This window comes from Chionomys nivalis, chromosome 15 (genome assembly GCF_950005125.1).
Source record: "Chionomys nivalis chromosome 15, mChiNiv1.1, whole genome shotgun sequence".
Taxonomy (NCBI): domain Eukaryota; kingdom Metazoa; phylum Chordata; class Mammalia; order Rodentia; family Cricetidae; genus Chionomys; species Chionomys nivalis.
Window position 1 is genome coordinate 655,147 of NC_080100.1, and position 27,684 is coordinate 682,830.

Here is a 27,684-nt window from a genome sequence, read left to right on the forward strand (position 1 = left end):
TTTGTTTTTTGAGAGAGACTTTCTCTGTAGCTTTGGAGCCTGTCTTGGAACTAGCTCTTGTAGACCAGATTGTATGTTACACCTGTAGCCTTCAGTGTGCCTCACTAACATGTGCAATGTTGCTTTGGTTTCAGAAGATTCATTTCTTCACTGCATTTTCTACCCTCACTTCCTCTTGTCCTCCAGACACCTATGGCTGAGAATTTCTGTCCCTCCATTCTCCTTCTGTTTCTCACTGTTGTTCCTGCCTGAGTACCATTCCACAACTGTAAAACAGTATCAGTCAAATGGGAGCTCAGTGCATTGCTCTCCTCAGGTTGGAGAAACTGTGGACCTGCAGGTGACACAGGCCTGTGTCATGAGGCCCAATCAGCACGCTATATTCACCTTTACTGTGAAGGAATCTTTGGAGATGGAGCTATGAAACCCGTATTTGACTTCGGCGGAAGAGTAGACAGCAGGAACTTCCCGGACTCCATCCTGAAGAGGAAAGGCACATCAGCGTGAGGGAGACCCTGTAATTGAGACTGAAGAATCTCATACCAGTGTTTTAGGGCCATATTACTACCCAATGGGAAACTATAACTGGATTCTAGTGTGATGGACCCTCACTTCAACACAGAAAGGTGCATCCTCATATGACTTGGGCCCTGGGTCAGACCACTATTTTCCCAATTAATCATCAGTCTTTGCAAATGGATAAAAGCTCACACGTGCATGCACCCCCAGCATCTCCAACTCATGGAAGTTTCTTGTAGCAGATCCAGAAAGCTTATTAAGAGGTAATCTGGAGTATCCAGGGAGCTCTGATGCAATCACCTTAAAGCATAGAAGGCAGAAGAACACAGAGACTCAACGTAAGAGAAGGGAAGGGCTAGCCATGCTACCGACAGTGTTGAGGGTGAAAGCATTCCAGAAGCTCCCTGAATGCTCTTAGCCAGACTCTTCCTCAACCCCTCTGGGTAGTGCTGACCGACAAGAGGCAATGCTGCCTGTGAGACACTGGAGAGCCCAGCTGTGTGTGGAGACAATGAGTCTGTGTTAATGTCTTCTGCAGCACGGGAGAACCAATTCAAACCACCTGGAAGGAGGCAGCTGACCGGAACTCCTTCAAAGTCAAAACAAGGACATTCTTCCTATGTGAACTCTCAGTCTCTGTTTCTGTTTGCTTCCTAACTCTATTATTCCATCTATTTCATGGAATATTTCACGACAGATGCCAGAGGAAAGAGTCCCAGTAAATGAACAGGTAAAGTTCTCTGTGAAATTGGGGCTCCACTAACCAATAGCTATAATTGATACCTGTATCCCATGGGCACTTGTGCTTGTGATTGGTGCAGTGCCACACAGGGCTAAGACAATAGCCATGCTCTCTGGAACTTGGGCTGTGATGGGCCAAAGCAGACCAGTGGCTTGTTATCTACATCCATGGTCAGGTTGTCATAGAAACAGTTCCTGTAACTGAAAGTATAGGAACTCGAGCAAGCCCTGGCTGTGTCATGTCCTGGTGAATGTGTGTCTGACACAAGTCAACCATGTCAACCCCAGAGCCTCAGACCCATGGAGAAACAGCAAAATCTTCTCCCTGGGGTGAGGTTCAGAGGCCAGGTGCAAATATGCCCACTATAACTTTCTCCCTCCTGGATGTTTATGGCCTGAAAACTGTCCCTTATAGAGACTGTGCCTACTGAGATAAGCTAAACCTGTCCCCTTGATCCAACTGTATATCATAAACTCTATTCCTTTATTATATGTATGTAATAACCATGTCTCCTTAACTAGTTGCATGCAATAACTCCACCTTTTTTGTTCAGCTCTGTATAATAAACATTCTGAGCTTCTGGGGTGCTGTGGTTTCTTCAGAAGAGAGCCCAGACCACCTGATGCCAGTTTTCTGTCTGTACACCTTCCTGTGCTTGTCTTTCCTTCATTACTTCACCACCCCTGTTAGGTGCAAGTCCCTGGAGCCATGCTGGATGTGGCACTAAAGAAGGACAGGTAGTATTATACTGACCATTACACTTTGAGAGTTGTGGCTATGCCCTGTGTTCTGTCACATGCACATACACTGACCATTCCAATACAAGGCTAATTCATCATCATGCTGGAAAAAAATACTATAAAGTAAAAATAGTATTTCAGATACGAGGCATGTGTATATCCCAAAGATGAAGTTTTTTGTATTCATAAAATCATGGTTCTTCTTTTAACAATGTTGAAAATATGTGTGGAGTTTAAAAAGTGGGTTCCAAGAGTGAGATGTATTATTTCAGTCTAATTTAACAGAGGGTTGGATATCTGATGAAGAACTCAGAGAAGGACCTTGGAAATGCCAGCCATGGCTCCTGGTAGGTAGGAGACTTGAGCGAGAGGATTAGTTTTATTTATAAAATTCTGCAATTTCCAAATTTTTTCTATAATATACGTCTATTTGGTAATCAGAAACAAAATGAAGTGGTTTGGGGTTTGGAGTGGAGCTATAGTCATGGCCACAGTTAGGTTTTGCCAGCCTTTCAGGAACAGGAGAGAGAGAAAGAAAGAAAGAACGAGAGAGAGAGAGAGAGAGAGAGAGAGAGAGAGAGAGAGAGAGAGAGAGAGAACGCTCTGGAAGTCTGCTTAAGAGATTAGACAGCATTTCAAACCAACATTCACAATTATTTGGTTACACAACAATACTGCCAATCAAGTTTCTAAGAAAGCCAATTTAGACCAAAATATTAGTTCATTAAGAGAAAATGATTTTGTGGGTTTTTTTTTTTCCAAAATAAGCTGTCCTCACTGACCAATAGATGAAAAAAAACTAAAGCAACTCTCAGTATTTGCATGAATGAAGTGTGAACCTTCCGCTATGTTTTTAGGCCCTGCAGTGCCTCCTGACCCTGAACTGCAGGGAGGAAAGGGGTGCATGGAAAGTTTCTGTAAGGTATAAGCTTCCTGGGCACAGAGGGCAGAGAGGGGCCACAGGGCCAGCCTATTTCTCACCCTGTAGAGACGGGCCGCTGGGGTCTTCACTATTCCTCTCCGGACAAACACCAGCTTTTCATTAAGAAAATGAGAGTATCTACTGGTGATCCTCAGAGAATCACGGAGAATGTATCCTCTCTCCACCAGACATGAGTAGAGATTCTCTCTTTCATCTCCTATTTCATCTCCTACCTCTGCCCTGCCATCTCTTGGTACCTTTCTTGGAGAGGTTATGGCTTTCTGCTCAGAAGAATAGCCTCCTGTCTCATGACAGAGTCCCCTGAGGTTTGGGCTGCAGGGAAGCAGCTAAAGAAGCCACGATGGAGATCTAAGGCTGCCCTGTGCAGGCCACTAACCTGTGAGGGCCCGGAGTAGCTGCTTGTAGCCTGCTCAGTAGACATGGAAACCTGCAGTGTCCTGGCTGGAGGACCACGACTGAAGGCTGGATAGGGGTATGCATATGTGTGTCTATCTGAGGTGGTTTTAGTGAATGTCTAATTATTTTTCCTTTAATTTGTACTAATAGACCCTAGAAATGAGGTGACAAAAATGAGATAGTAAAAATGCACCATTCATAAAGCGAAAAAGGACTTTGTATGATAACACCTCAAAGTACACATGCATTTGTGCTTAGGGTGTGATAAGGAACGCACAATAGAAAACCGAGGTGGAACAGTCAGTTAGTGTGTGTAACCATGCCTCTGTTACAGTTTTTCTTGGATATACAAAAAGATTCATGGGAACAGAGAACACTATGAAATGTGTGTCTACCCTCTGTGTTAGGGTCGACTTCTGCCTTGCCGTTCTGTGGCATGGGCCTTGCTTTCAGGCAGAACTGTCACTAGGGAGCATACTTACTCAATATATCCTTGACTCAAGATTGAATTAAATGACAAGCTCTGGCTCACGGGATCTTAAAATCTAAACCAAACACTGTTAGAGACTGATAGGTACACATCTGCCCACATGGCTATACATGGATGTAGAAAATAAACAAACAGAGCTGGGGAAACAGCTCAGCGGGCAAAGCTATTGCCCTGCAAACAGGAGGGTATGAATTTCATTCCTAGCACCCATGTAAAAAGCTGGATGTGGCAACACATGACTGTCATCCAAGCACTGGGGGAGCAGAGGTGAAAGATTCCTGGAGTTCACCGGCCTGCCAATCTAGCTAAGTCAGAAAGCATCTGGTGGGGTGGGGCTGGGGGAAGTAGAGAGACAAAGATAGAAACAGAGATGCTGGGTCTCAAAAAATAAAACGGAAAGCAGCCAAGGAAGACGTCAACCTTTGGCCTCCCCACACATGTGCACACGCACACAAAGAGAAGAAGCAGCCTTATTTTATGCATTAGTACAACTGCTAAGGAGGTTTCTCAGTGTGTACAGATACATAAACAGCTAGGAATGTCAGTAAGCTAAGGGGAACAACTGTACTTTATGCTGTGCCATTCCATCATTTCAAACATCACGTCACAAATAAACTATTTTCTAAAGCCCTTTGAGCTAAGAGGTTATAGCCGTTTAACCTTAACGCAGAAGGGGAGGTGCTTGGTCCTGCCCCAACTTAATGTGTCAGACTTTGTTGACTTCCCATGGGAACCCTTACCCACTGGGAGGAGTAGATGGGGTTTGGGCTGGGGAGAAGGTATGGGAAACAGGAGGAGAGGTGGGAGAATGGTGGATGTAATGTAAAATGAAATTAAAATAATAATAATAATAATAATAATAATAATAATAATAATGTACCACCACAAAGCTAACACTCACCTCGGTGAACATTGAGACCAGTTCAAGTTACTACTCTTTTCCTACAGAGCAAATGAAAATGTACAAGTGAGACAAGAAGCTACTTATGGTGGGCTTCCTGCCTGCAGCTCACAACTAGACTCATCTATCTTCAGTTTCGAGCGACAGCACCTGGGAAGGTCCCTTCCTTAGACAGCACTCTTCCTTAGAACCATTTTTATGTGCACATGTTTTCTTTTCTCCATGGCTGGGTGGGAGAGGGCCTGACAGCTGGCCAGGTGATAGTATTTACCTAGTTTTCTGGGGACCGTTTACTGTTTTCACCACTGGTGAGTCTATATTCCCATTTCACCTTCTTTTCCGTGGGAAGAGCTTTCTGGTCCCTCTGCCTTGTCTCTAACACTGGTACTGTCTGTCATTGTGGTGGAGGTTAGCTGGTGGGTGTGTGGGTATTTTATCATGGTCTTATCAAACGATGTCTACCATTTTCCATGGGCTTCCTTGTCATCTATGTTCTCCTCGCAAAGGATTTGATCAAATTTAGGGCCATTTTATTAGAAAGCTTTTAGTGCATTTGGTATGTGTGTTGTTTAGAAACACCTTGACAATGGCTTGCATTTCATTTTCTTAATGACAATTCTCAAAAATAAAATTTTATATTTCATAAATTACCATTGAATCATTTATCTAGACATTGATGCCATTGTTGTATTAGTGAAAATTGCTTAGTTCAGGGTCACAAAGACTTTGCTTTCTTTAGACATTTATAATTTGGTTCTCAAACTTAGACCTACAGTTGGCTTTGAATTTTCTGCAGCAATAAAGAAAAGCTCATAAAGCTGTTCAGTCTTGGGTATATTCAGCTCAGGGCCATCCAGGGAAGCCACACTTCTCCCGAGTTAACCTTGCTATCTTTGTTCAACACAAGCTGATCAGAAACAAAAGGTATAATTCTGTGCCTTTATTCCATTCATCTGGTATAAGGCTGTTGAAAAGCTGTTAATGTGTTAGTTTACACATTTTTAAGGATTATGTTGTCTATGAACAGTTTCCTGCTGGCCACTGTGTGCCTTAAGCTAGCATCGCACTGTTGTCCAAGGTGGTGAGAATGGATGTCCTTGTCTGTTCCCAGCTTGGGGGAGGGGAGGTCACTTTTTCACCATCAAAGTGACAGACTACAAACTCTTCATGGTTTTTATTTTATTCTCAGGCTGTAGGTATTTTTTAAAAAAAACGGAAATAGGGTTTTAACAGAGTCCATATGTATCTTCTGTATGGGCTGATATAATTAAAAGGTTCTTGACCCTTATTCTAACAGTATTTTTATTACAATCATTGATTTACAGGTGTTAAACAGATGCATTTCTAGAATACGCATCACTTACTCTTGGTGTTCCTTTACCATATGTTTTGGTCTGATAATGTTTTATGAGTTTTGCTTGTATTTACAGAATATCTTTGGCTCACTATAAGCTTTTCTTGTGCTGATATTTTCTGGCTTTAATATCAAGTTAATCCTGGTGTCGCCCAATAGGTTACTCCCTCCTCTGTGAGCTGAGTTTATGCGCAACTACTTTCTTCTTCCTCCTCCTCTTCTTTTTTTAATTGAGAATTTCATACAATATGTTTTGATCAAAATTTTCCTCTTTCCCAACTCCTCTCAGATTCCCCTCACTTCACGTTCTTTCTCTCTCTTAAAAACTAAACAAAAACAAAATCAGAAGAAGACACACACATGCAAATTAAGTCTGATTTGTGTTGGGTAACTACTGCTGAGAATGAAGCCTGACTTGGAGTGTGACTGAGTCAGAGATACTGCACCACACAGACACATGATACACTTCACACAGTCACACCACACACCAGGCACTAGACACATCACACAAACATACCAACATCTCACACACTATGCACCATATAGACATACCATACAAATTTACCAACACCTCACATACCATACACCCCACACATCACACAGGCATACCACATACTATACCCAGCACATGTCACACAAACACAACTCTTAGACACAGACATACCACATACCACACAGATGCATCACATACAACATATAGATATACCACATAAGGTACTATATGCCACATAACACACTACACAAAAACATTACACACCATACACATACATCACATATTACACACATAACATATATACATTATATACCATGTATAGACATGCACATCATAACTGACACAACCAAACTACACTTAGACCATGCGCTATATATATTACATACCACATAGAAACAGATACCATCATACACGAGCGCACATGTACATATACATTATACACTAAGCACCATATGTACACAGACACTCTACACACCACACACCTCCAGTGAGTCTTAGGACAGTATCAACAATGAAACTCAGGACAATGCTGGGATCCTTGTATAGGGTACACCCACACATTGGTCTCGGTCCTTCCATGAGCATGACACAGAAGAACAAGCACACCTGGGAAAGGTTCCCCTTTTTCCGTAGAGGTAGCTCTTTCTTTTCTGATGAGTGTGAATTCCTCTGGAATCGGGGCTGCATCATGTAGTCAAATGTGCTCAGGTTCTTGGCGACTGCAAAGGGAAGGGGCAGGAAAGGGCAGGGTCATCCAGCAGCCATGCACAACGTCACATAGCACCCCATATGCAATGTGCAATCAACCTTGCCAGGGAGTGACTGCCCCGCTTTGCATGCCCCAAGACCAGGAGGAGGACCAGGTATGTCAGATCAGACAAGCTATCATCTGCACATTTTATGACTGACAGGACCTGTTTCCTGTTGCCCAAGGCAAACCTCTAATTAAGCTCAGAGGTAGGGTGGCCCAGAGGAGCTGAGCTGTGGCACCTCTCATGGGTCCCCTGCTTTGCCTCATGATAGACGGCTCCAGACCTTCCTGGGATGGCTTCCGGAAGCCAGGCTCAGGAAAGACTAGTCTGTCTAAGGGTCCTGGAAGCCCTTCATCTTCAGGGTGATTGAAGTCCTACTGGTAGGAATACTGGATCCCTGAGCTGACCTTGTCAGCTGCCTACCCACCCTATGCCTACTCCCCCCACCCCGTGCCACCCTTTGCCTGCTTCCCCCCACACTGTGCCACCCTATGCCTGCTTCCCCCCAACCCCGTGCAGTCACCTCGCCCTAGATGCTCTGCCTCAGAGAACACAGGGCTACCAACAAATCTGAGGCATGGCAATCAACCCCAGCCCAGGCTGAGACTTTGACAACCATACCTAGCAGAAGCAATTTGGGTTACTGCAAGAAGACCAGATGTGTTTTTGAGAAAAGAGTTGTAAATGCCTATTCCGGGGCCTGTGCTTCTAGGGAGGGGTCTGAATTTTCAAAACCAACACACACGAGCAGATTGTTTGCAAGCATTTCTGAGGAGCTACAGGGCCATCTGATGACCCTATCTGTAGCTCAAGTAGCAGATGGGGTAGGCTGCCCCAACCCAGGAGGTCCTCCAGAATTTGACTTTGCGTTGTTTGAGTGATGAATCTCCCTAGACCCAGCCAGTTGCGAGCCAGCTTCTCGCACCTATGTAGAGTAAGCCTGTGGGCCTGCACTTGCTAATTCCTTCTAATTAAAACAGTCCTTCTTTCCAAGGGTTATGTAAATGACACTCAGACCACCTGATGAGCACATCCAAGTTGAGTAATGTTGCTGTAGATCCTTTAGGGTGACCAGGCACCAGCAGCTCGTTCTGCCCTTTCTCTACTGGGTTCAACACATTATTCCCCACCCCTCGTGACCACACATACCCTCATCCCTTCATTGCAGGCACTTCAGCTTCCCACACTTGCTGGGTATTGGGCCCTTGACTCTCAAGCCTGTATTCAAAGTGGAGCCTGGTAGAGGGCAGTCCACATGGGGGCTCGTGCCTTGAGATCTCCAGACTGAGCTCTCATGGCCTTGTGCATGGCCAGGATATTCTGCTGTCCTGTTCCTTGCATGAAGCCAGTCACTGTTGTGAGACAATGCAGTCCTCCTGAGAAGAATCAGAGCAAGGTGGCAGGCCAGCGATTTAGAGGAGCTACATCAGCCAGTCGCCTTGCAGGGCGCTCAGAAGAAGAATCTTATGGTGGCACAGTGACCACAAAGCCCAATGTGAATGTCCCGAAGAGAGGACCCAGCTGAGCTGTGTTTGCCTTGGCCCTACAGTGATGAGTGAGTGCTACGGTCTGTGGCAGTCTTGCTAACATATAACAGTCTCCAACGCGTCCTGGAAATATTTAATGTCTCAATGCCCCAGACTCAAAATATTCATCCTGACTCCGGTTCTTCCCTCTCAGAGGAACACTTTACAGTCTCTTCATAGTAAACAGCCCTATCCTTAGGATAACTCCAGCTCTGACCACCACTGCTTCTACCTTGCCCTGCTTTCAGCCCTCTGAGCCCATCCTGGGGGGTCATAAGTAACAGTGGTGGCAGCAGCTCGCAATGGCTGGCTGCCCCTAACTTGCTGTCCAGGGTGTGGTACAACAGATGTAGTATCAAACACAGTACACTTGAACACTTTTGGAGAGTGATTTAGGAACCAATTCTGTGTATGTCCCTTCCCCAAATGGGAAAGATAGGCCCCTCTCAGCAACACCTTCTTCAAAGGTTACAAAAGGAAGCATTCCATTCTTCAGGAAGTACAGTACCGTGACCCTCTATGAATCCCCTACACACCGTATAAGAAACAGTGCAGGCATGCTGCAACTTACCATGGGTTAAAAAAAAAAAAAGTCAACCCTTATCATCAGGTACAAGAACAGTAGTCTAAGTCTGTGGCCACGCCACCCTAATTAATTTCCAGTCAATTCACAGGCCTTTGGCTTCAGAACAGCTGATAAATGGGATTACCTTGGACATCACATACCTTGGTTACATTTCTAGAGAGGAGAGATGAATGCCAAGTCTTAGTCAGTGTTCTGGGAGAGAAAATCAGCTCACTGAGGGTACTTGAGCATCACCTTCCCCTTGCTGGTATACCAGCATAACAACCTTTCCTGAGAAACCTGGTTCAGCCTGAGTTCTGTGAACAAGTCATTTCCAGCTGAAGCATCTTGTGGTCAAAAGCTAGAAGGTGGTCAGTCTCTTACACCTTGTAAGCTTTAAGCTTTAGAGCTTAAAACCCACACCCGTCTTACTCCTTCATCCCATACACTCAGGAAGCCAGACAATCTGGGTGCATTCCCTGTTGCTCATTTAGAACAGACTAAGGACATACTGATAGCCACATCCTGAGTCTTAATGAATCTCAAAGACTCACCCAGAACTTTTGGGGGCCCTAGATATGACATGCTTCGCTGGTGTCAGGAGTGTTGTGTCCTTGGCATTCATAGAACCAGAGAAGAGTCACATGCTTCCCAAGGAGTGCCGGTTCCAAGATTTAACCAGGACTTTGGCTCCCAGTTATCCCATCTTCTGCCACCATTTCTTCCCTCTCAAATAAGCTTCATAAATAAACTGGTGCGGCTTTTAAGCTCTAAAGCTTTGGCTTTGGTAGCTTCATGTGTGGAATAGACTGTACAGTCACAGAACCTAGTCTTAAAGTTTTTATAGAAGGGGAGAGGAGAAGAGGAAGAGAGGAGGGGGAGGCAGGGGGGAGAGAAGGGGGAAGGGAGGAGGAGCTAGGTTTCAAGTAATCACAATGTTGAAGTCAGGAACGTGTGCTAATAAACACATAATAAACACTCATAGATTAAGAAGTATGCTCTTTAGGTTGAGGGTGATGTTGCTGGTAAGAACCTCTGGCCATATGTGGGGTCTTCCCGTGGGAGGAGGTCAACACTCTGCTGGGTGCAGGCAGGGTCTGCATCATCCTTGAGGTTTGGTTAAGTCAAGCTGCAGAAAGCCGGCCCTGCAGGAGTGGCCCTGCTGGCCTCCAGCAGCTTCCCAAGACGTTGTCTACTTCAAGACGAGGGAAATCTAGAGTGGGTACTTACTCAGGTAGAAGTGGAAGATGAGCAGGTGCCCGAGCAGCACAAAGCTGGCAATGGCTAGCAGGAACACCACCACTATGATGGACAGGACCACGGGGGTCTTCACAGGCACAGGCCACAGTGGGAGGAACAGCAGCCATATGTTCTCAGCACTGATCTCTATGAAGACAGAGAGACATGTCCATTTCACACCTGCCCAAACTGCAGCACCTGTGGTCAGGTAAGCAGAGGGACAGAGGGCGAGTGAGGACAGCCAGCCAAGGGATGTGCTTTCGCCCTGTATATCCCCTGCTCTACTGCGGGTCCCAGGGTCCCACCCACTGTGACTGGCTCTATGATCTTCACTTTATGAATTCAAGATGATGATTAGAGAGAACTTCCTCGATACTGGAGGGTAGAGCCAGTCCCTCTTATTTCAGACATTTGTACCATGGGCTTGTGCTTCTGGACCTATTTAATCACGGACTCTGAACTTCCCCTCAGAGTCTGTTGCTCAACATAACAGCCCCACTGTCTGCTGTTCTTCTCTACAAATAGTTATGTCCTACAAGACAGGCTCCTGCCTTCTCTACCCAGCCCTGCTAAAGCATCCACTGCTAGTGTCAAGATTGACTGAAGGGACAGAGGAGTCCAAGTACACCTTACTCTAATCTTTGGATGTTAGGTCTTAGAGGAGCTCAGGTCCTCTGGAGAGTGAAGAAACATGGAGGGTGAGGCTGGGAAGCCTAACACTTAGCACGTGGGAACCAGGTGGAAACAGTTCCTGAGCATCAGAAGGGTACCTTTATACAGAGGGTCTGTGCGAAGCTCGCCAGGGTTGACAAAGTACTGGATGAAGACGTACAGCAAGATAACCATCACGATAAGCACACCAACTGCCGCTGAGGCCACAGAGCAGAAGAAGTACCTACATGAGAGGAGTGGGATCCTGCCTGAGATGAGCGAGTGGGAGTTCCGGACAGACTAACCCCCAGTCAAGCACATGAGGTCAACACACAGGTCTTGTGCGGGTGACCTCAAGGAAGCACAGAGCCCAAACTCTACTCGTGTCTTCTATATTTTTATGTTCCTTCTGCCACGTCTTTCACATACCCTAGGCAGATGCTCGCTTCTAACTTTACTGATTGTGTCTCACATTCCCTACAGCCTTCTGCCTGAGTCCTCATGTCCTTCCATTCAGCAGTCTGGACAAGAATATCATTGCCATACGATGGGAAAAGTTAATACCTAAAATGACAGACTATCACCTAGGCAGACAGAACCTCTTCCAGCCACCATGCTCTAACCATGGCCATTCACGAATCACAGCCTTTCTTCTCCTCCTCCTCCTCTTCCTACTCCTCTTTCTTCACTGCCTTCCCATGCACTGGACTGACCTCCTCCAGCCTTTATTGCACCCCATTCTGAAAGACTGATTTGGCTTCCTGTTTATTAGGGCTGTGACACATGGGACTTTCTTTCAGGGCTTCTGTTCAACTCTGGGGCCAAAATATAACAAAATGCTATTGCAGAGCTAGATATATGGTTCAGTCGTATCAGTTAAGAGTACTGACTGTGCACCAGGGTTCAGTTCTTAGCACCTATATGGTTCCTGTTTGTAACTCCAGTTCCAGGGGGATATGATGCCCTCTTTTGGCCTCTGAGGCCAAGAGGAGCCCAGATATAACATGCAGGCAAAACATCTGCATACATGGAATAAAAATAAAAAATTTAAATGTTTTTTTTTAATGTCATTGCCCCCCCCCATGCTTTCTTAGGCCCTGGAGAATGAGGGGACAAAGGTGAAGATGTTAAGGATCAGGGGTACCTAGTGAGGATGAGTGGTACCCATCACCCTCTGCTCTTCCCCGACCCCAATTTCACTACACAGAGGCTATGTATCAATGCCCAGTCAAGTGTGCCTTCTTCTGTCCTCTCCCAACTCATGGCCAGGCCACACCCTTACCTATTCCAAGTTGTCTTCCCAGAAGTGCCTGGTTAGTTGAAGAACCTCATAATTCTCCATAAGTCAGTGTGAGTCACTCAAAGGGACTGTGGTCAAGGGTCTCCTGGCTTATCTAGTCACTGCCAGAACCATGGTAACACATCACCAACAGGCCACACTGCAATGCCTAGTAACCGTGGCTGCATTTTTCCAGCTCAATCAGGAAGGAGCAAAACTTACATCTGTGGCCCCAGGCACCTCCCTGGATGGATGGCAGAGCCCTCACAGCCCAACGTATTGTCAGAGCACAGCAAGGCATGGGGTTGGGGGTAAGGAGCTACTATATCCTGCTCATCTTCAGGACTCCCAGGCCAGTGGTTCTCACCTGTGGGTAGAGACCCCTTTGGCAAACCTCTCTCCAAAAATATTCACATTATGATTTATAACAGTAACAAAATCATAATTATAAAGTAGGAACAAAAATAATTTTATGGTTGGGGCCACCACTACATGAGGAACTGTATTAAGGAATCACAGCATTAGGAGGTTTGACCAGTACTGTCCTGACCTGGTGCCCAATAGCTCTCTGGATTCTGCACTCATGACCAAGGCAATGCCTTAGGGTGGCTTAGATGCTCACTCCTGTGCTCAAGAGACTAGCCATTGCTCTTGGGCTAGTGGCCATGGCATTGAGAAGGTAGATAGGCCTGAATCAGGAAGCTTAGAAGGCTCAGCCAGGCTGTGACTCACTGTTCGTGGTGAGCTTTGTGAGTGTGATCTTGTTCCACACGTTCAGGAACAGCCCCATCAACACATATCAGAACCAGCAGCAAATGGGCACTAATTAACTTCTGCCATAGCTGGAAACAGAGACATGACCTAAAGGTCACCCGTTCCCCGTGCTGTTCCCATCCTGATGGCCCCTCCGCTTGGTCGCCTGTCACCGATTTCTGTGAATCCCAGACCACAGATCCCCTCCCCAGGTTGCACCTTTGACCCTGAGAGTGCCTCACCGGTAGTTTCTGCTGCCCACACAGTTGTTCAGCCATTTGCAGTGGTGGTCGAAGCCAGAGACACATTTGTTGCAGGAGCTGCAATGCTTGGCTTTCTTGCTCCTGGGAGAGAAATCGGGAGAAACAGCCTGCTGGTCCCAAAAGCACCACGGGAACTGAATGTCTACCATAAAATGGAGGGTGTGTCCTCTATCTGAAGGCAGAAGGGGGTTGGAGGTCTGTAGGAAAGACAAGGTCATCTTGGGAGAGAGATGAGCCTGTGCCCATGGGCATTGTTCTTGGAAGGTGGACCCTGGACTTGCCTGTAAGTAGGCTTGTTTGCTAGATGGGAGCCTGAAAGATCTAGGAGTGGAAGGCTGTTGGTATCTCACCCAGTATCTGCAGTGCCTTCCTGTAGCCAAGTCAGTGTGTTGCCCTCCTCAGGTCCTAGAGACCTTGGACCCCACCAGGATCAGCTGAAACTGCCCTCCCTCCTTCCCAGTTGGGAATGTGAGGTTTATCAGAAAACCATAAGGAAGTGGCACATTTGCCCCCCAACCACCACCACCACCACAAAGAAGGGTCTCTGTGTACAAGAGAACCTGAGAATAACAGCTGGGCCTTAGATTGCAGCTCTTCATTACAAGGGAGAGGGGCATTGGGAATCGGAAGGCAGAACTCTGGGTCTATAGTTTGGGCGGGATAGTGTGGCCTCCTGGGGTGGGGGGCTGTGAGCACATGGCTGTGTCCGCCATGGGGTACCACAAAGGGCCAGTGCCCAATAGCAGCAGGATCAGTTGGACAACTATGGGGCCACAGGCAGCAGTACTCTCCACCCAGACTTCTAAAGGTGACCCTGCCCCACTGCTCAGCAGAGACTCCACTCACACAGTAACCTCACACAGGTTGCAGTACTGGTTCTGGATCACGTGTGCGTGTTTGGACCGGTCGAAGGTCGGCACAGGCTCCGAGTAGTCCTTTTTGAGTCGGACATTGGTGTCAGCTGGATCAATGGTAGTTGCGACCAAGTGCACGATGAGGTGGAACAAGGACAACCCACCCATCAGCTGGGGCTGTCAAGGAACACACAGCCCTGGGTCTGGCTGACATGATGTAAGGTGTCTCCCAGGGACTAAGGAAAGATCTGGAACTCCTAGTCATTGCTATCTGCAGCACCCGAGAGTAGATCCTATAGAGACACTCTTTTCAGAGACCCAGCCATGCCAGCCAACTACTGGCCACAGTGTGCACAATCCCTGAAATGCCTTATGTGACTAGGTACAAGGAAGAGCTTGGAATGATAGCTTTAGAGGCTCAAAGTGGTTCATCTGGTGGTGGATGTTTCATAGGTGGGAGAGGCCTAGGGTATAAATGGGACCAGGCCATACCAGCCCATGTAGGAAAGGAGATCACATTGATAGTAGAGTTACTGTGGGTCACAACATAGGAGAAAGCTATGTTAACCAGAAACATGAAGGCTAGGCAGCAGTCGGAGGGTTCTCCCCAACCTCAGCCTGAGTTAGAACTTTCTGGGCCACCAGACGCTCAAGCACCTTTGGGCTTTGTTCATCTGAGCCTATGTGACCAGGAGGAGAAGGTCTTTGTCTCCTCCAGCCCTCCTCCTGTCCCTAGGATAATATACAAAAGGGCCCTACTCTCTTGTTCTGCCTTCCTAGTGAGCCAGCATTTACAGTATCTCCAGTGGAAGCCAACAGGGTTCCATGTACCACAGCCTAAGCTTGTGCCCGTAGTCAGGCTACCAGACAAGACAAAGGCCATGAGCATAGACAACATAGACCTAAGAGAGCTCCAATGAAGGTTCCAAAAAAAAATCAACGAGGTAAGATAGGCCTGTGAGAGGCCCAGAGAGTGACCCAAACCCTGGTGCAGATCCTGTATTGCTCGCCCATCTTCCAGCATGAGCTGTCCAGTGCCCACATTTCTGGGTATGGGCACAGGACTGATAAGCAGGTTCAGCACACAGAGAACTGACTGTGAGAAAGACAGAAAGCTGTATCCCAGGAGGACAGAGCAGAAGCTGGTCAGGGCTGGGTGAGTGTGTGGCAAAAGTGGCTAGGCAGCACATGCGGCAACAGAAAAGTTCCATCTGAGCCCCAGTGAACTCACATATGCCCTGACAGGGAGGCGAGACAGATACCCAAAGCCCTTCCTATGGCCACCCTGCCCCCATAGTGTTGGGGCACTGGTCTATTGCAGAACAGATTGTAGTTATAGTATAGATCAGTGAGACTAGGCACAGGGTCACTCATAGCTGTTGATACTACCATGATCAAGAGCATGGGCCAGCGGTTGATGCCACCCTTGGAAGCCGAGTTGAGGGCTGATGTACTGCCCTCGTGATGATCGGGAGGCGGGAGCATGTTCAGAGTCAGGGACGTTGATGGGTGAGGGCCAAGGACACAGGAAGTCTCACACTGCTTGGGTGTTGGCTCTTTCCCTGTAACACTAGAGTAGACCTGGACTAAAGGAAACCAGTGGGCAGGTAGGAAGCCCAAGAGGACTTTTGAGGAGCAAATGAGAAGCCCTCCATGACCATGCCTTGTGATACCCTCACATAGTCTCTAAATCACCAGTATCCATACTCTGATCACACATGTAAGTCCCACTGTTGAGGGCTCCTGGGTCACAGGCTGATCATAGGGAGGCTATAGTTGCAAAGTAGTTCTCAGGGTACAGCCGGGTTCCCTTGAACCTGAACCTGCAATGCAGTCAGTACCCAGCCTTCATGTGGAGTACCAGGAGGCCACCTTAAAAGCACCAATATGGCATAAAAAGTCTCCAGTCCCATGGGAACTCAGATCTCAGACACAACCATCCCCTGTCCCTCTAGGACATGGAGCTCTCCTATGAAAGAAGTTGCAACACATCTTTTTATCACATTTTCCTGTACACAGCTTGTCCATGAACACTGTACCAGCAAATTTTGTACCATTCAGGGATATTTCTGTCACCCACAAGAATCGTGCTGGTGACCTTACTATACTATATTTTGGTCCAAATGACCTGGCTGGCCACTCCCTACCATACACCAAGATGACATTCCCAAGGGAGCCCAGAAGAAAAATCTTCAGGATCTGCCCCTGATTTCATGTAAGCCTTGTCTCAGTGGATGGCTAAACGTGAAAGCAGGGTGAGGCATACTCCATGGAGGCCTCCCTCCAACTCCCTCTGGAAGTTTCCATGTGGGAGCCTATGAGAACCACAGCTGGCTGGAACATTCCCTAGCAACAATCTGTGTTTAGTAAACAAACAAAGGAAGGGCGCCAGCTCAGGACACCACCCTCCTCAGTCTCCTCGAACTAGTGACCTCTCCCTTGTCCTGTTTCCGCAGGAAGAGGGGAGGCCTAGGAGAAGCCAACATTCTGGTACTGTCTTGGCTCATGATTCCTCTAGGGCAAATTCTGTGGTTGAGCTACACAACAGCCTAAGACACCCTGCTCAACGCCCCCACGCCTAGTACACATTTGTAACAAACCCAGGACTCTGAAAGAGACATCTATGGTTAGATTTTGATGCTGTACAGCGAACCCTACTGTCTAAGCTGTTTATCTGTTCCCTTGTCAACAAGGTGGGAGTCCCACTGGTGACAGGACCCTCATGGGCCCCCAGAATGGCCCGCCCTTTCTCTTCTGCACCACAAGAAGGATATTCAGCCTTTTTTTTTCCTGCCTCTAGTTCCTTCAGGTCCCCTCCACAGAAACCCCTTGTTCTTCTCCTAACCCAGCCCCTCATTTCCCAGCCCCTCATGGTGCCTAGAAGGTACCAAATGATGTTGGCGCCCTCTAGTGGCTATAAACTAGCACTAAGTACTGCTGGTTTCAGCTTGACCCCGGTGTAGCCGGACTGGGGACAGGTTAGTAAAAAGGAAGCTGCTGGGACTGCAACTTCTCTGGACACTGGCTGGGGGCTGAGCTACCGAGTGGGAAGCCAGGCATTTGGGTATGCAGGAGGAATGGGGCACATAGCAAGAACAGCTCAGCCCACTGCAGTAAACACAGAATCACCTGATCAGATGCAGGACCAAACAGGGATACAAATAAGAAGGCAGGCAGTGATTGAGGCAGAGCATACCTCCTAACATATTCATATCCTGACACCAAAACTGGCAGGCATCACCAACCAGGTAAATGGGGACAATGGGGACAATCTGATCCACTGTGATCACAGACCTTATAAAAATGAGGACCATAGGCTGACACCATGGCTCAGTAGGTGAAAGAGATTTCTGTGTGAGCCTGACAACCTGGATCCTGTGGTAGAAGGACAGGACTGATTCCCTGATTCCTGAAATTTGTCCTCTGAACTCCACACACATGCTACAGGGCAAGCATCTCACACATACACACACACATCATTTCATGGGAAACACAACAGACTGGAGTGCCAGGACAGAAGACGGGTGAACACAGGGAGAAGACAGCACCACAGGCCAAGGACCAGGTGACATCATACTCTCCAGTGTCTTTCAGGACACCGTCACCCTGTGTCACTTTCATTTCAGACTGCTACCCCCAAAACTAAGAGGAAAACATCGTCTCTTGCCTAAGACACCTTGAGGAGCTCTGTTAAGACAGTCATAGGTCTCTCACACATTATCCCACAGAACCGATGGATACAAGATACAAGACAGAGGAAGCAAGATAGAAGGTTAAGGTGGAGGGTAAGAAGGGAAACTCTCCTTTCTAGGGCATAGGCAGGCAAGTTCAGTGGCAGATCTGGAGATTCGGCATTGTCTGTTGCTGTGCCACCACGGGTACTCCACCCTAATGACAGAGTGTTGTGCCAACACCTGTCAACCTGACAGGCCACAGGTCACCTGATATCTCAGACATGCTTAGCCAAGACCGGCAGCTGCCAAACTCCACTAAAGAGACAAAGAGGCTGCATCCTCGTGTTCAAGACTCAGAGCTGTCTAGATTCTGGGTTTTAAACTCTCTTATAAAGGACATTTATAAAATTAGAAATTGCTGAATTGTTGCCTGTTTTTCACCCATGATTATGACATCTAGTAAGGATGCCCTGCCTGGTGTTGCATGGACAGAAGCAGGGGATTGAGTTATGGGTCTGATGACTTCAGTATCATCTCCTATCCCTCATATGGTCAGGGGCCCAGGAGGCTCACAGGCCACACTGAAGGGCACACAGGAACAACTAGCATTGCTTTTCAACTCTTCAGACCTGGGGCATTAGAGGGCTCTTGGTAAGAGAGGACTACCCAAGACAGATGCTATTGGAAGACAGAGGGACTGGGTTTCAGGACAAAATAGAGGTTCATAGGCCAACAACAAAGTCTAGAGATTCTGGGGGACCAAGGAGGGTAGAGCAGGGTTTGTGGGATACACACTAGGTATAGTGAAGTAGACCACCACTGAAAGCTGGCACTTGTCACCCTGATAAGAAGGGAACATGGCTGGTGGAGTGCTATGTGTTTGAAGAGCATGACTCGGGTACCTACACCTTCCTGTCCCCTCCCTCAAAGGCACTTGAACTTCTGCATGATTTAGTCTTGCATGGCTCAAATGCCCATTCTATCCTTGTGCCCGGATAGAGCCTGGGCTTTAGCTAAGGCTCCCCTTGGAACAGACAGGGATCTGAAGCTATTCACTCTACCATAGTTGATACCTACAGGCCATCCTCATCATATCTCCCCCAAGATGGACTGAGTAGGAGTGTGTCCAGAATTCACACGTCTGGGATAGATGTGCCTGGGATGCGTGCATACTCAGGGTGCATTGCTGGGGGTGGTGTTCTGCTGAGGATGCAAGTGTGTTCGGGATGTACATATGCCCAGGGTATGTGTATCAGGGATGTGTGTATATGTGCCTGGCATTGTGTACCCAGGATGCATGTACAGAGTGGAGAAAGTCTTCCCTGGAAGCATGTGTGCCTGAGATATATGTACGCAGGATGTTTACATCTGAGGTGTGTGTGTGTGTGTGTGCACACATACACAAACACATGAGCCCAGAATGCACGTATGCCTGTGATGTGTGTTCTGTAAGTATCCAAGTATGTATGCCCATGATGTGTGTTCCAGGATATGTGTTCCCAAGGGTACATGCTGCCAGGACGTGTGTACACTCACAGTGTACCTGCCAATATCATCATTAGTTTCTCCCTAAAAATAAGTCTCCAACCACTAACAAGACTGCATGGGCCGGGCGGTGGTGGCGCACGCCTTTAATCCCAGCACTCGGGAGGCAGAGGCAGGCGGATCTCTGTGAGTTCTAGGCCAGCCTGGTCTACAAAGGGAGTTCCAGGACAGGCTCCAAAGCTACAGAGAAACCCTGTCTCGAAAAAACAAAAAAGAAAAAAAAAGACTGCATGGTCAGCTAACCTTCTACTCCAGGAGAACAGGAAATGGGGCCTGTCTTAGTTATGATTTCTATTGCTGTGATAAAAACATCATGACCAAAAGAAACTTGGGGAAGAAATGGTTTATTTCATCGTATACTTCCAGGTAATAGTCCGTCACTGAAGGAAGTCAGGGCAGGAACTTGAGCAGGACAGAACTTGGAAGAAGGAACTGAAGCAGAAACCATGAAAGAATACTGCTTACTGTCTTACTATAGCTTGCTCAGCTTGCTGTTTTATACCATCCATAACCACCTGGTCCAGGGAAGGCATTGCCCATAGTAAGCTGGGCTCTCCCACATCAATTGTCAATCAAGAAAATGACCCACAGGCTTGTCTAGGGGCTAGTACTATAGAGGCATTCCCTCAATTAAGCTTCCCTCTTTCGAAATGACTGTGTCAAACTGACATAAAAACTAGACAGCACAGGGTCCAACTTTTCAGGGAAAGCATAGTAGCATAAGGCATTTACATGACCCAGAGATTGAACTCTAAGACTCTGGTGAGGCAGCCAGTGACCTACAATTCCACTTAAAGATGATAGAAAAAGAACATCCCAGTAATCTTGAAGTTAGTTGAAAGAAGGAATAATAAAAAAATAAAGCTGAAAAATTAAGAGAGAAAGAGGCCAAGAGTAGGGAAAAGTAATAAATTGTAAAGGTGATTCTCTCCAAGAAAGTCAGGTAGTGGTGCACACCTGCAAGCCCAGCATTTGAGAGGCTGGGGCAGGGAGAGTGGGAACACACAGTGAACCTACACTGCATGAGAAACCAATTTCAGGTGAAAAGAAAGAGTGGGAGGATAAGAAAGGAATGAAGAAAGGAAGAGAAGGAAGGGAGGGAGGGAGGAAGGAAGGAAGTCAGAGAAGACACGCTACTATATGTCCTGAAGCCAGATGTAGTAGTGGGGCACACATCTAATTCTAACACTTGAGGGATTGAGTCTGGAGGGTCTCAAGTTGATTGCCAGACTTGGCTACACAGAAAATCCTACCCAAAATTATTTGTATCCTTCAGAGATGACATGAAAAACGTAGGAAATATTGTGAATAACTTTATTCAAGAAATTTTCCATTTTAGAAGGAATGCTCAAATTTCATGAATATAACTTATTAAAACGAACATGAGATGGAAGAGAAAACCTGAATAACTCTTTACCTGTTACACTGAACTCATTATCAAGAGCCTTACCACAAATACCCCTGAGAAGAAAAGAAACAGCCACAGCTACACTGGGTGATATTCTGCCCCAGATTCTTCAACCAAAGGCTGAGAGGTGCCATACTGTGGGAAGTTTCAGGGTACTGCAACCACAAACTGTGGTACAGTGAGTGCTTTGGGCTCAATCCTCAGCACTCACTAAAGTAATAAAGAAAATAGGGTCACTCAGTCTTGTGCACTGCACTGCCTCCTTCCTAACCACTACTCACATATGCCTGGTCCTCCCGACTCCAGGACCTGCAGAACATCAGCCAAAGCAATGTGCCCCATAGAACCTATAGCCAGATTATGTTCACCCTAAGACGGTCATCCAGGGATCATCTATGGTTTGTGGATGTAATTTTCTGGACACAGGTCCACTTTGCAGCAGCTTGGCACTGGCTCTAATGTGGACCCATGCCTCAGGACCTGATTTCTCTGATCAGAGGCTAAGTGTGATGCTAGATTCCAGGTGCCCACCCTGATATACACCATATACCCTGATATACACTAAGAGTACATTGACATTAGTTTCCCCACTGCCCTGTGGAACCATCTCTAAAGGCCTTTCCATGCCTTAAGGCTAGTCTTTGTAGGGATATACAAGCACATTGGCAGGATGAGGGTTGGAAGCAGTCAAGCAAATGCTTCTGAAGTCTTTTCTTACGGATCTAGCTACTCTGTGAGTCATCAGAGAGGGTCTTCTCTGTGCACTGTAAGAAAGATAACATGACCGGAGTCACCACTGCCAGGACCTCCACTGTTACCTTGTACCTAGCACATTCTATGTTCACAGTAACAAGAGCCCCTTCTCCTGGGCAATGTGGAGTCACTGGACTGACTTCAGGGCCATAGAAACAAGTGGTCTAGGCAGAGACAGAGCCCATTATATAGGCGTGATGGGGTTCAGGGCCCGTTCTCTTGAAGACATTCAGAAGTCCCTCCACCTCCAAGAGATAGGCATCCCAGTGCCCCGCCCCACTAGCACAAAGGATACAACATAGGCAGCATATTTCCAGCTCCTTGGCAGAAAGGGGATGAAGATCCCAAAGGCAGCAACGAACATGACCAGAGAGGTGGTCCAGGATATTGCCTGGAAGGAGTGGAGGGGCGGTGACCAGCCATTCACCCTGGATAAAGGGCGTGGTACGATCTTCTTCACATTGTTGGCCTGGGCTTCTGGGAGGACCCGGTTCCGGCTCACACCACAGATGTTTATCTGAGAGATAGAAAGGGCACAGAGCGGTCTGTCCCTGGGCATAGAATGAGTGGCCTGCAATACCACTTGTCACTGTTGGGGAGGTCACCAGGACCTGGGCCAAAGGCTGATATCTATGTGGCAGGTTGGTATAGCTGACTAGGCTTGGCAGGAGATCCTTGTCCTGACAGATAGGTTTGTAGAACCTAAAATAGTGGGCACACAAAATAGTGGGATATGTCTATCCCACCTCTGTGGGCACAGCTGTCCATGAATAGACCCCTGGTTGGGCCAGACCTGATAGAGCATCACCTCTCTCCTTGAAACAATTCTGTCCTGAATGTTCAAGTGACAAATACCAGAAAATACATAGAGAACAACACTGAGCCCATCCTATTGAAGAACCCAAGTCCATCCATTCCCCTAGAATCTCTCAGTGTGCTCCCTCCTAGAAGGGGGCTGCTATGAAAGACATCACTAGGGAGGGGCCTGGGACAAGGGGAAAAAAAGCACAGTAGATTGATTTCACAGGAAAGGGCCCTGGCGGTGAGCCAACAAGGTGAGGCCTCATCTTCCTAACAGCCCCAAAGTTCAACTTTATTGTTGCAGTGTGAGAACATTTTTGCACCATATGCACCACACAAAGCTGCACACCACATGTAGAACATACAGGACAATACTCCCCACATCACACATATGCATCACTCAGTTCTTAGCACCCTGGACTCCTCTTCCTACCTGGCATGCCCATACTGTCTTCTCTGCGGGCATTGGTCTGTATTCTGCCTGTGACTCTTGCCAACACTCCTGCTTGCCTCCCTCAGAGCCATGCTCCACCCTCTGAGCTGGAGTCCCTGGATTCACCGCTTTCATAAGAGTGTAATTGATCCTCTCGAAATCTGAGGGCTAAGGGTGTCTGCAGCCTTAGTGAGCTGTGAGCTGTAGGCACTGGTGAGCTGTGATTTCAGATCCAAGAATCAGTGGTACTGGGAGTTTCTAGCATCTGTGACTATTTTGGCTCAGGTCTCTTGCTTCTGTACCCCTCACCTTCACTGTAGATTTCAGTGTGGACTCTGCCATAGTTACTGACACCGCTCTTGCCAACATTTCCAGAGCTTTCTGCATGGGTTACTCACAGCCATGAATTATCTCCTTTTCTTTGGCCTTAGGTTCCTCCCATATTTCTTTTTGATCTGTCCAACACCGCTGTTATCCACCCATCCTGCTCATGATTTCCTATCAGTACCCTCATTTCTTGGGAGGAGCCTTCCCAGTCTTGGCTATCTCATTGTATGTCTCCATGGAGAGGTTCCCTACCATGCTCCAAGAAATCAAACAGGTCACATGATAGCTGGGGTCTCCCTGGCCCGGGGAGTTATGAGGTGAATCCCACTGCCCGTGGCCAATGTCTTACTCTGTCTCCTCACCTCTCTCATCGTCAGATTGAGCAGCTAAGGTCAAACACTTATGCTCAGTGCTGAATTAAACAGTGGGAGGACCTTCCCATGTACAAAGCAGATATAGAACATCTCACAGAGGAAGGTTCCAAAGCTCATAAAGCCACAGCCCCTGCAACCAAGGAGACTACCTGCTGCTGGCTGGAAGACAGAACAGAGGTGGGAGACAATCGGGTAGCATAGTTAGGTGGGAGTGGGGCTAGCTGATTCACATGGGTGGGACTCTGAAGGCAGAGCCCAGCCTCACCACCCACATCTGAATTGGTTTTACATGGTCCTGAGTTTTGGCAACTATTGTAATCTCTTAATGAATGCCATCAGCTTGTGTGTGGGCCTCTCTGACATGTCCCTCCAATTCCAACTTTTTTACACTTGATCCCCACCATTTTTGCTGTAGAAGCCGAGAGGCACATACTTCATGGAGAAACACAAAACTCTGAGCCTGACCACTATTGCTGACAGGCTACTCTCTGGTAGCCATGGGTCTGGACAGCCCAGTGATGTTTCCTAGACTATGGACTCTGAGTGGTGAGTTGAAGCCCCAGGCTCTTCTGAGAATTTCCAAATACAATGCTACTTAAGTCTTTTCCCTCAGTGTCTCAAATTTTAGATTAAGAAATGTTTAATGGGCAATTTGCTTGGCTCTCAGAGGCAACAAATATGCCTCAGTCATGTTGGACTAGGTAGAGCAAGTAGGCAGGACCATGTTGTGCCTAGTTACACCCACTTAGCATTTTATAAGAACAACTGTTCTAGTCAGAAAAGAATTATAGATATGCAATAAAGACAAATCTAGGTGGAAACAATGGTATGCTATATGAATTGAAAATGTAGGATCCACAGAAAATGGTTGCTGAAGTTGCCTAAAGGTGAGACGATCCTGTAGGCTGAAGACTGAATGTCCCAATGGTACGAAAGAACTTTGGGTGACTCTCCAGGCAGCAAGATGTCTCTGTCAATTTTGGAGATCTGGAAGTAGCTTACAATGCTCTTCCTGTTTTCTTAGGCAATATTATACCTCTGGAGTCTTTGATGGAGTTGAAGATTATATAGTTATAATTTTCCTTAATTCTGATAAAAGATAAAGTAGATATAAATATTGTAACTGTAAAAAAAAAAAAAAAAGAAATGTTTAGTTCCTATTCATGGACCCTAAAATGATATGGATGCTCCCAACAAGGACTGGCTTCTTATGCAGCCCTGGGACTGAGACAGGATGGACAGAATAAACCCTTTCCATCCACAGCAGCCCCTATGGTGGCATGCAGCACCCCCAGAAAGCCACTTGTAGGCAGGATGTTGTTGTTGGTTGAAGGCTGCTGCGCCTGGCTCTGCTGCCAATGCCCACATGGACCAGGGTTCTAACCTGAAGCCACCGTCCAGTGTATGGAAAGCATGCTATTAAGGGACTGGAACGTACTGAAGACACTGAGTGGGCTGAGAACATGATGGAGGGGACGACTGGAGGGAAGGCCAGTCTGCTATGGTGGGATTCAGAATCTCTGCTTTGGACAGTCTGGGGCTGGGTAAGTGATGGGCTCCTTGCTCCTACATGTGGTACTAAACTTGCAAGGGTGACAGTAAGCCTCCCAAAATGCATCTCTCCTCCCATCATCTCCGTGTGGCTCTCAGGATCTATTCCTGTATTCAGGACCTCTCTGCAGGGCTGGAAATGAGAAGTTTTGGTAAAAATCTTCCTCATTCTCAGTGAAAACTGCTGCCTACTGCTGAGCCCAAAATCTGGCCAGTATTCACTAAGGTCTGCAGTGCCTGGCCCTTATATTAGAGCAAAAGGTGGTGCCAATGTTGCTCAACTCTTCTTTCCTTCTGAAGATTTGGAGAAAATTGCTGTGTACATACACCTGACTGCGTATCTTCACTGTTACAACCCACATCTACACAGCCCATTTGAACACTGCTCACCTGCACACTCCCACAACTGTACATACACTTCACATTCACACCCTCATCTGCATGAGGTACATACCTTCGTCCGTGTAATCCTCACCAGAAACATGCCAGTTCTTATCCCTACACATAAATATACATACTGTTGGAGAATAGTATTTTCAGGTGTATTACTTTTGTTTATGTTGCATTTGATTAACTGGGAAGCTGTGATTCTTTATTTGTCTAAAACGCCTGATGGTCCTAATAGAGATGAACGGCCCATAGAGAGGCAAAGCAAGGGCAGGTGGGGCTGGCGGGCGAGAGGATAAAAGAATGAGGCGCAGCAACAGGAGAACAAGGAGAGGAGGACGTCAGGGGCCAACCACATAGCTACCCAGTCAGTTGTGGAGTAAGAGTGAAGATGAGATATACTGAAGTAAAAAAGGAAAAAGCCCAGAGGGTAAGATAGTCGGGATAACTTAAGAAAAGCAGGTAAGAAACAAGCCAAGGCCAGACATTCATAAGTAAGAATAAGTCTCTGTGTGTGATTTATTTGGGAACTGGAGGTGGGCCCCTCAAAAAGCCAAGAGTGAGACATCATACAACACATACCTTCACCTGCACACACTATCTGTACACACACCTCCCATTTGACCTGTGCTATACATACGCATTCCAATCTAAAAGAGATGCAAAGGGGGTTTCAACCATCTTACATCTTGATCTGACCTTTTCCTTTCCTGAGATGGTGGTGGTTCCCAGGAGTGAGACGCAAGTCTGTGGGTGACATCCAGCCAGTGAGGTTGAAGATTCACCCCATACCCTACTTAGTTAGCTGTTATGATGAGTTTTGAGTTTGGCCAGGAATGTCTGGCTTCCAGGGCCTCTCCAGTACCTAAGACTGAGCAGTGGCCAAGCTGCAGTATCGGGTGAGGAGAGGTCACCTAAGGTTGGATTCCAAGATATACAGTGAAAGGCAAATACGAGACCCCACTATTGCGGAATACCCAGAACTGGTGAATCCAGAGCATGAGCTGGTGACCTCAGTGAGCACGGAGTTCATTTGTAGGGTGGTGGAAATGCTCTGAAACTTAACGGGAGTAGTGGCTGCATAACAAAATAAATCTACCAAATGAGTTATATGATTTAAATGGTAAGTGGTTTAGATTTATGCTGTTAACTTCACCAAATTAAAGATAAAATGTCTTTCAACAGTGAAGACACTGAATTGTTTTTCTTCCTTTCTTCTGAAAAGGTGGTTGAATGCCTACCCTGTACCTCAGCATCTCCCAAGGCTCCTGTATAGTAATACTGCTACGGTGAGGACCATAGGACATGGACCTCCAGCGTGCAGTACAGATGCCCTTTGCTAGCCCAGGCTCCCATTTTACCTCACTACGCGGAGGCCACCTTGGTCATGTGAGTGTACCAGTGAGAAAGAGACCCTGAAGAGAAGCTCTGTTCCTCTAAGTTTGCCTAGGCCTGGGAGCCTCATGACTGGAGTAGCACAGTCCATCACATTATGCTACAGACCAGAACCAACCTTTCCAGTCTCCCTCCCAGTGGGGGCACTGGCCCAGAACTAAGTTAGGCTGAACAGAGAGGTGGCAGTCTCAAGACAAGACATATTGGTCCTAGGAAGCAGGCAGACTTTAACAAGTGCTGCTCCTGGGGCAGACTAGACTCAGCTACCACTTAACTAATGCTTTATCCAGATGTGAGATGATCTGTCCTTTGCTAATGACTGGCAAATCTCAAGGACTCCCATAGACCACTGTTGCTTCCAGCCGCTTGCGCATGCCAGGAATGCCACCTGCTGTACCCTTCCAGTCACAGCCCGTCTCCCCTGGAAACTCAACTTCCATCTGCAGCTGGCCTGTGTAGGTGGGGTCTTCTTTGCTCTTCTATTCCCAAAAAGGAGCAGGATGTCTAGCTGGTCTACAGGACACAAAAGGTGTCCCCACCATCACAGCAGACAAGATGACCACAGAGTCACCACCT

General features: G+C 47.1%; 1 protein-coding gene across 1 annotated transcript; it reads right to left on the reverse strand.

Moving 5' to 3' along the window:
• LOC130887661 (palmitoyltransferase ZDHHC11-like) lies at window positions 1-22,399 on the reverse strand. Its single transcript, XM_057790204.1, has 8 exons — window positions 22,121-22,399; window positions 14,453-14,631; window positions 13,586-13,687; window positions 11,431-11,555; window positions 10,652-10,807; window positions 7,185-7,297; window positions 4,732-4,772; window positions 1-480 (listed from the first exon to the last, which is right to left on the reverse strand). Exons 1-8 carry the CDS (start codon window positions 22,397-22,399, stop codon window positions 390-392), a joined length of 1,086 nt encoding a protein of 361 aa, XP_057646187.1. The 3' UTR covers window positions 1-389.
• Between the last annotated feature and the right edge of the window lie 5,285 nt (window positions 22,400-27,684).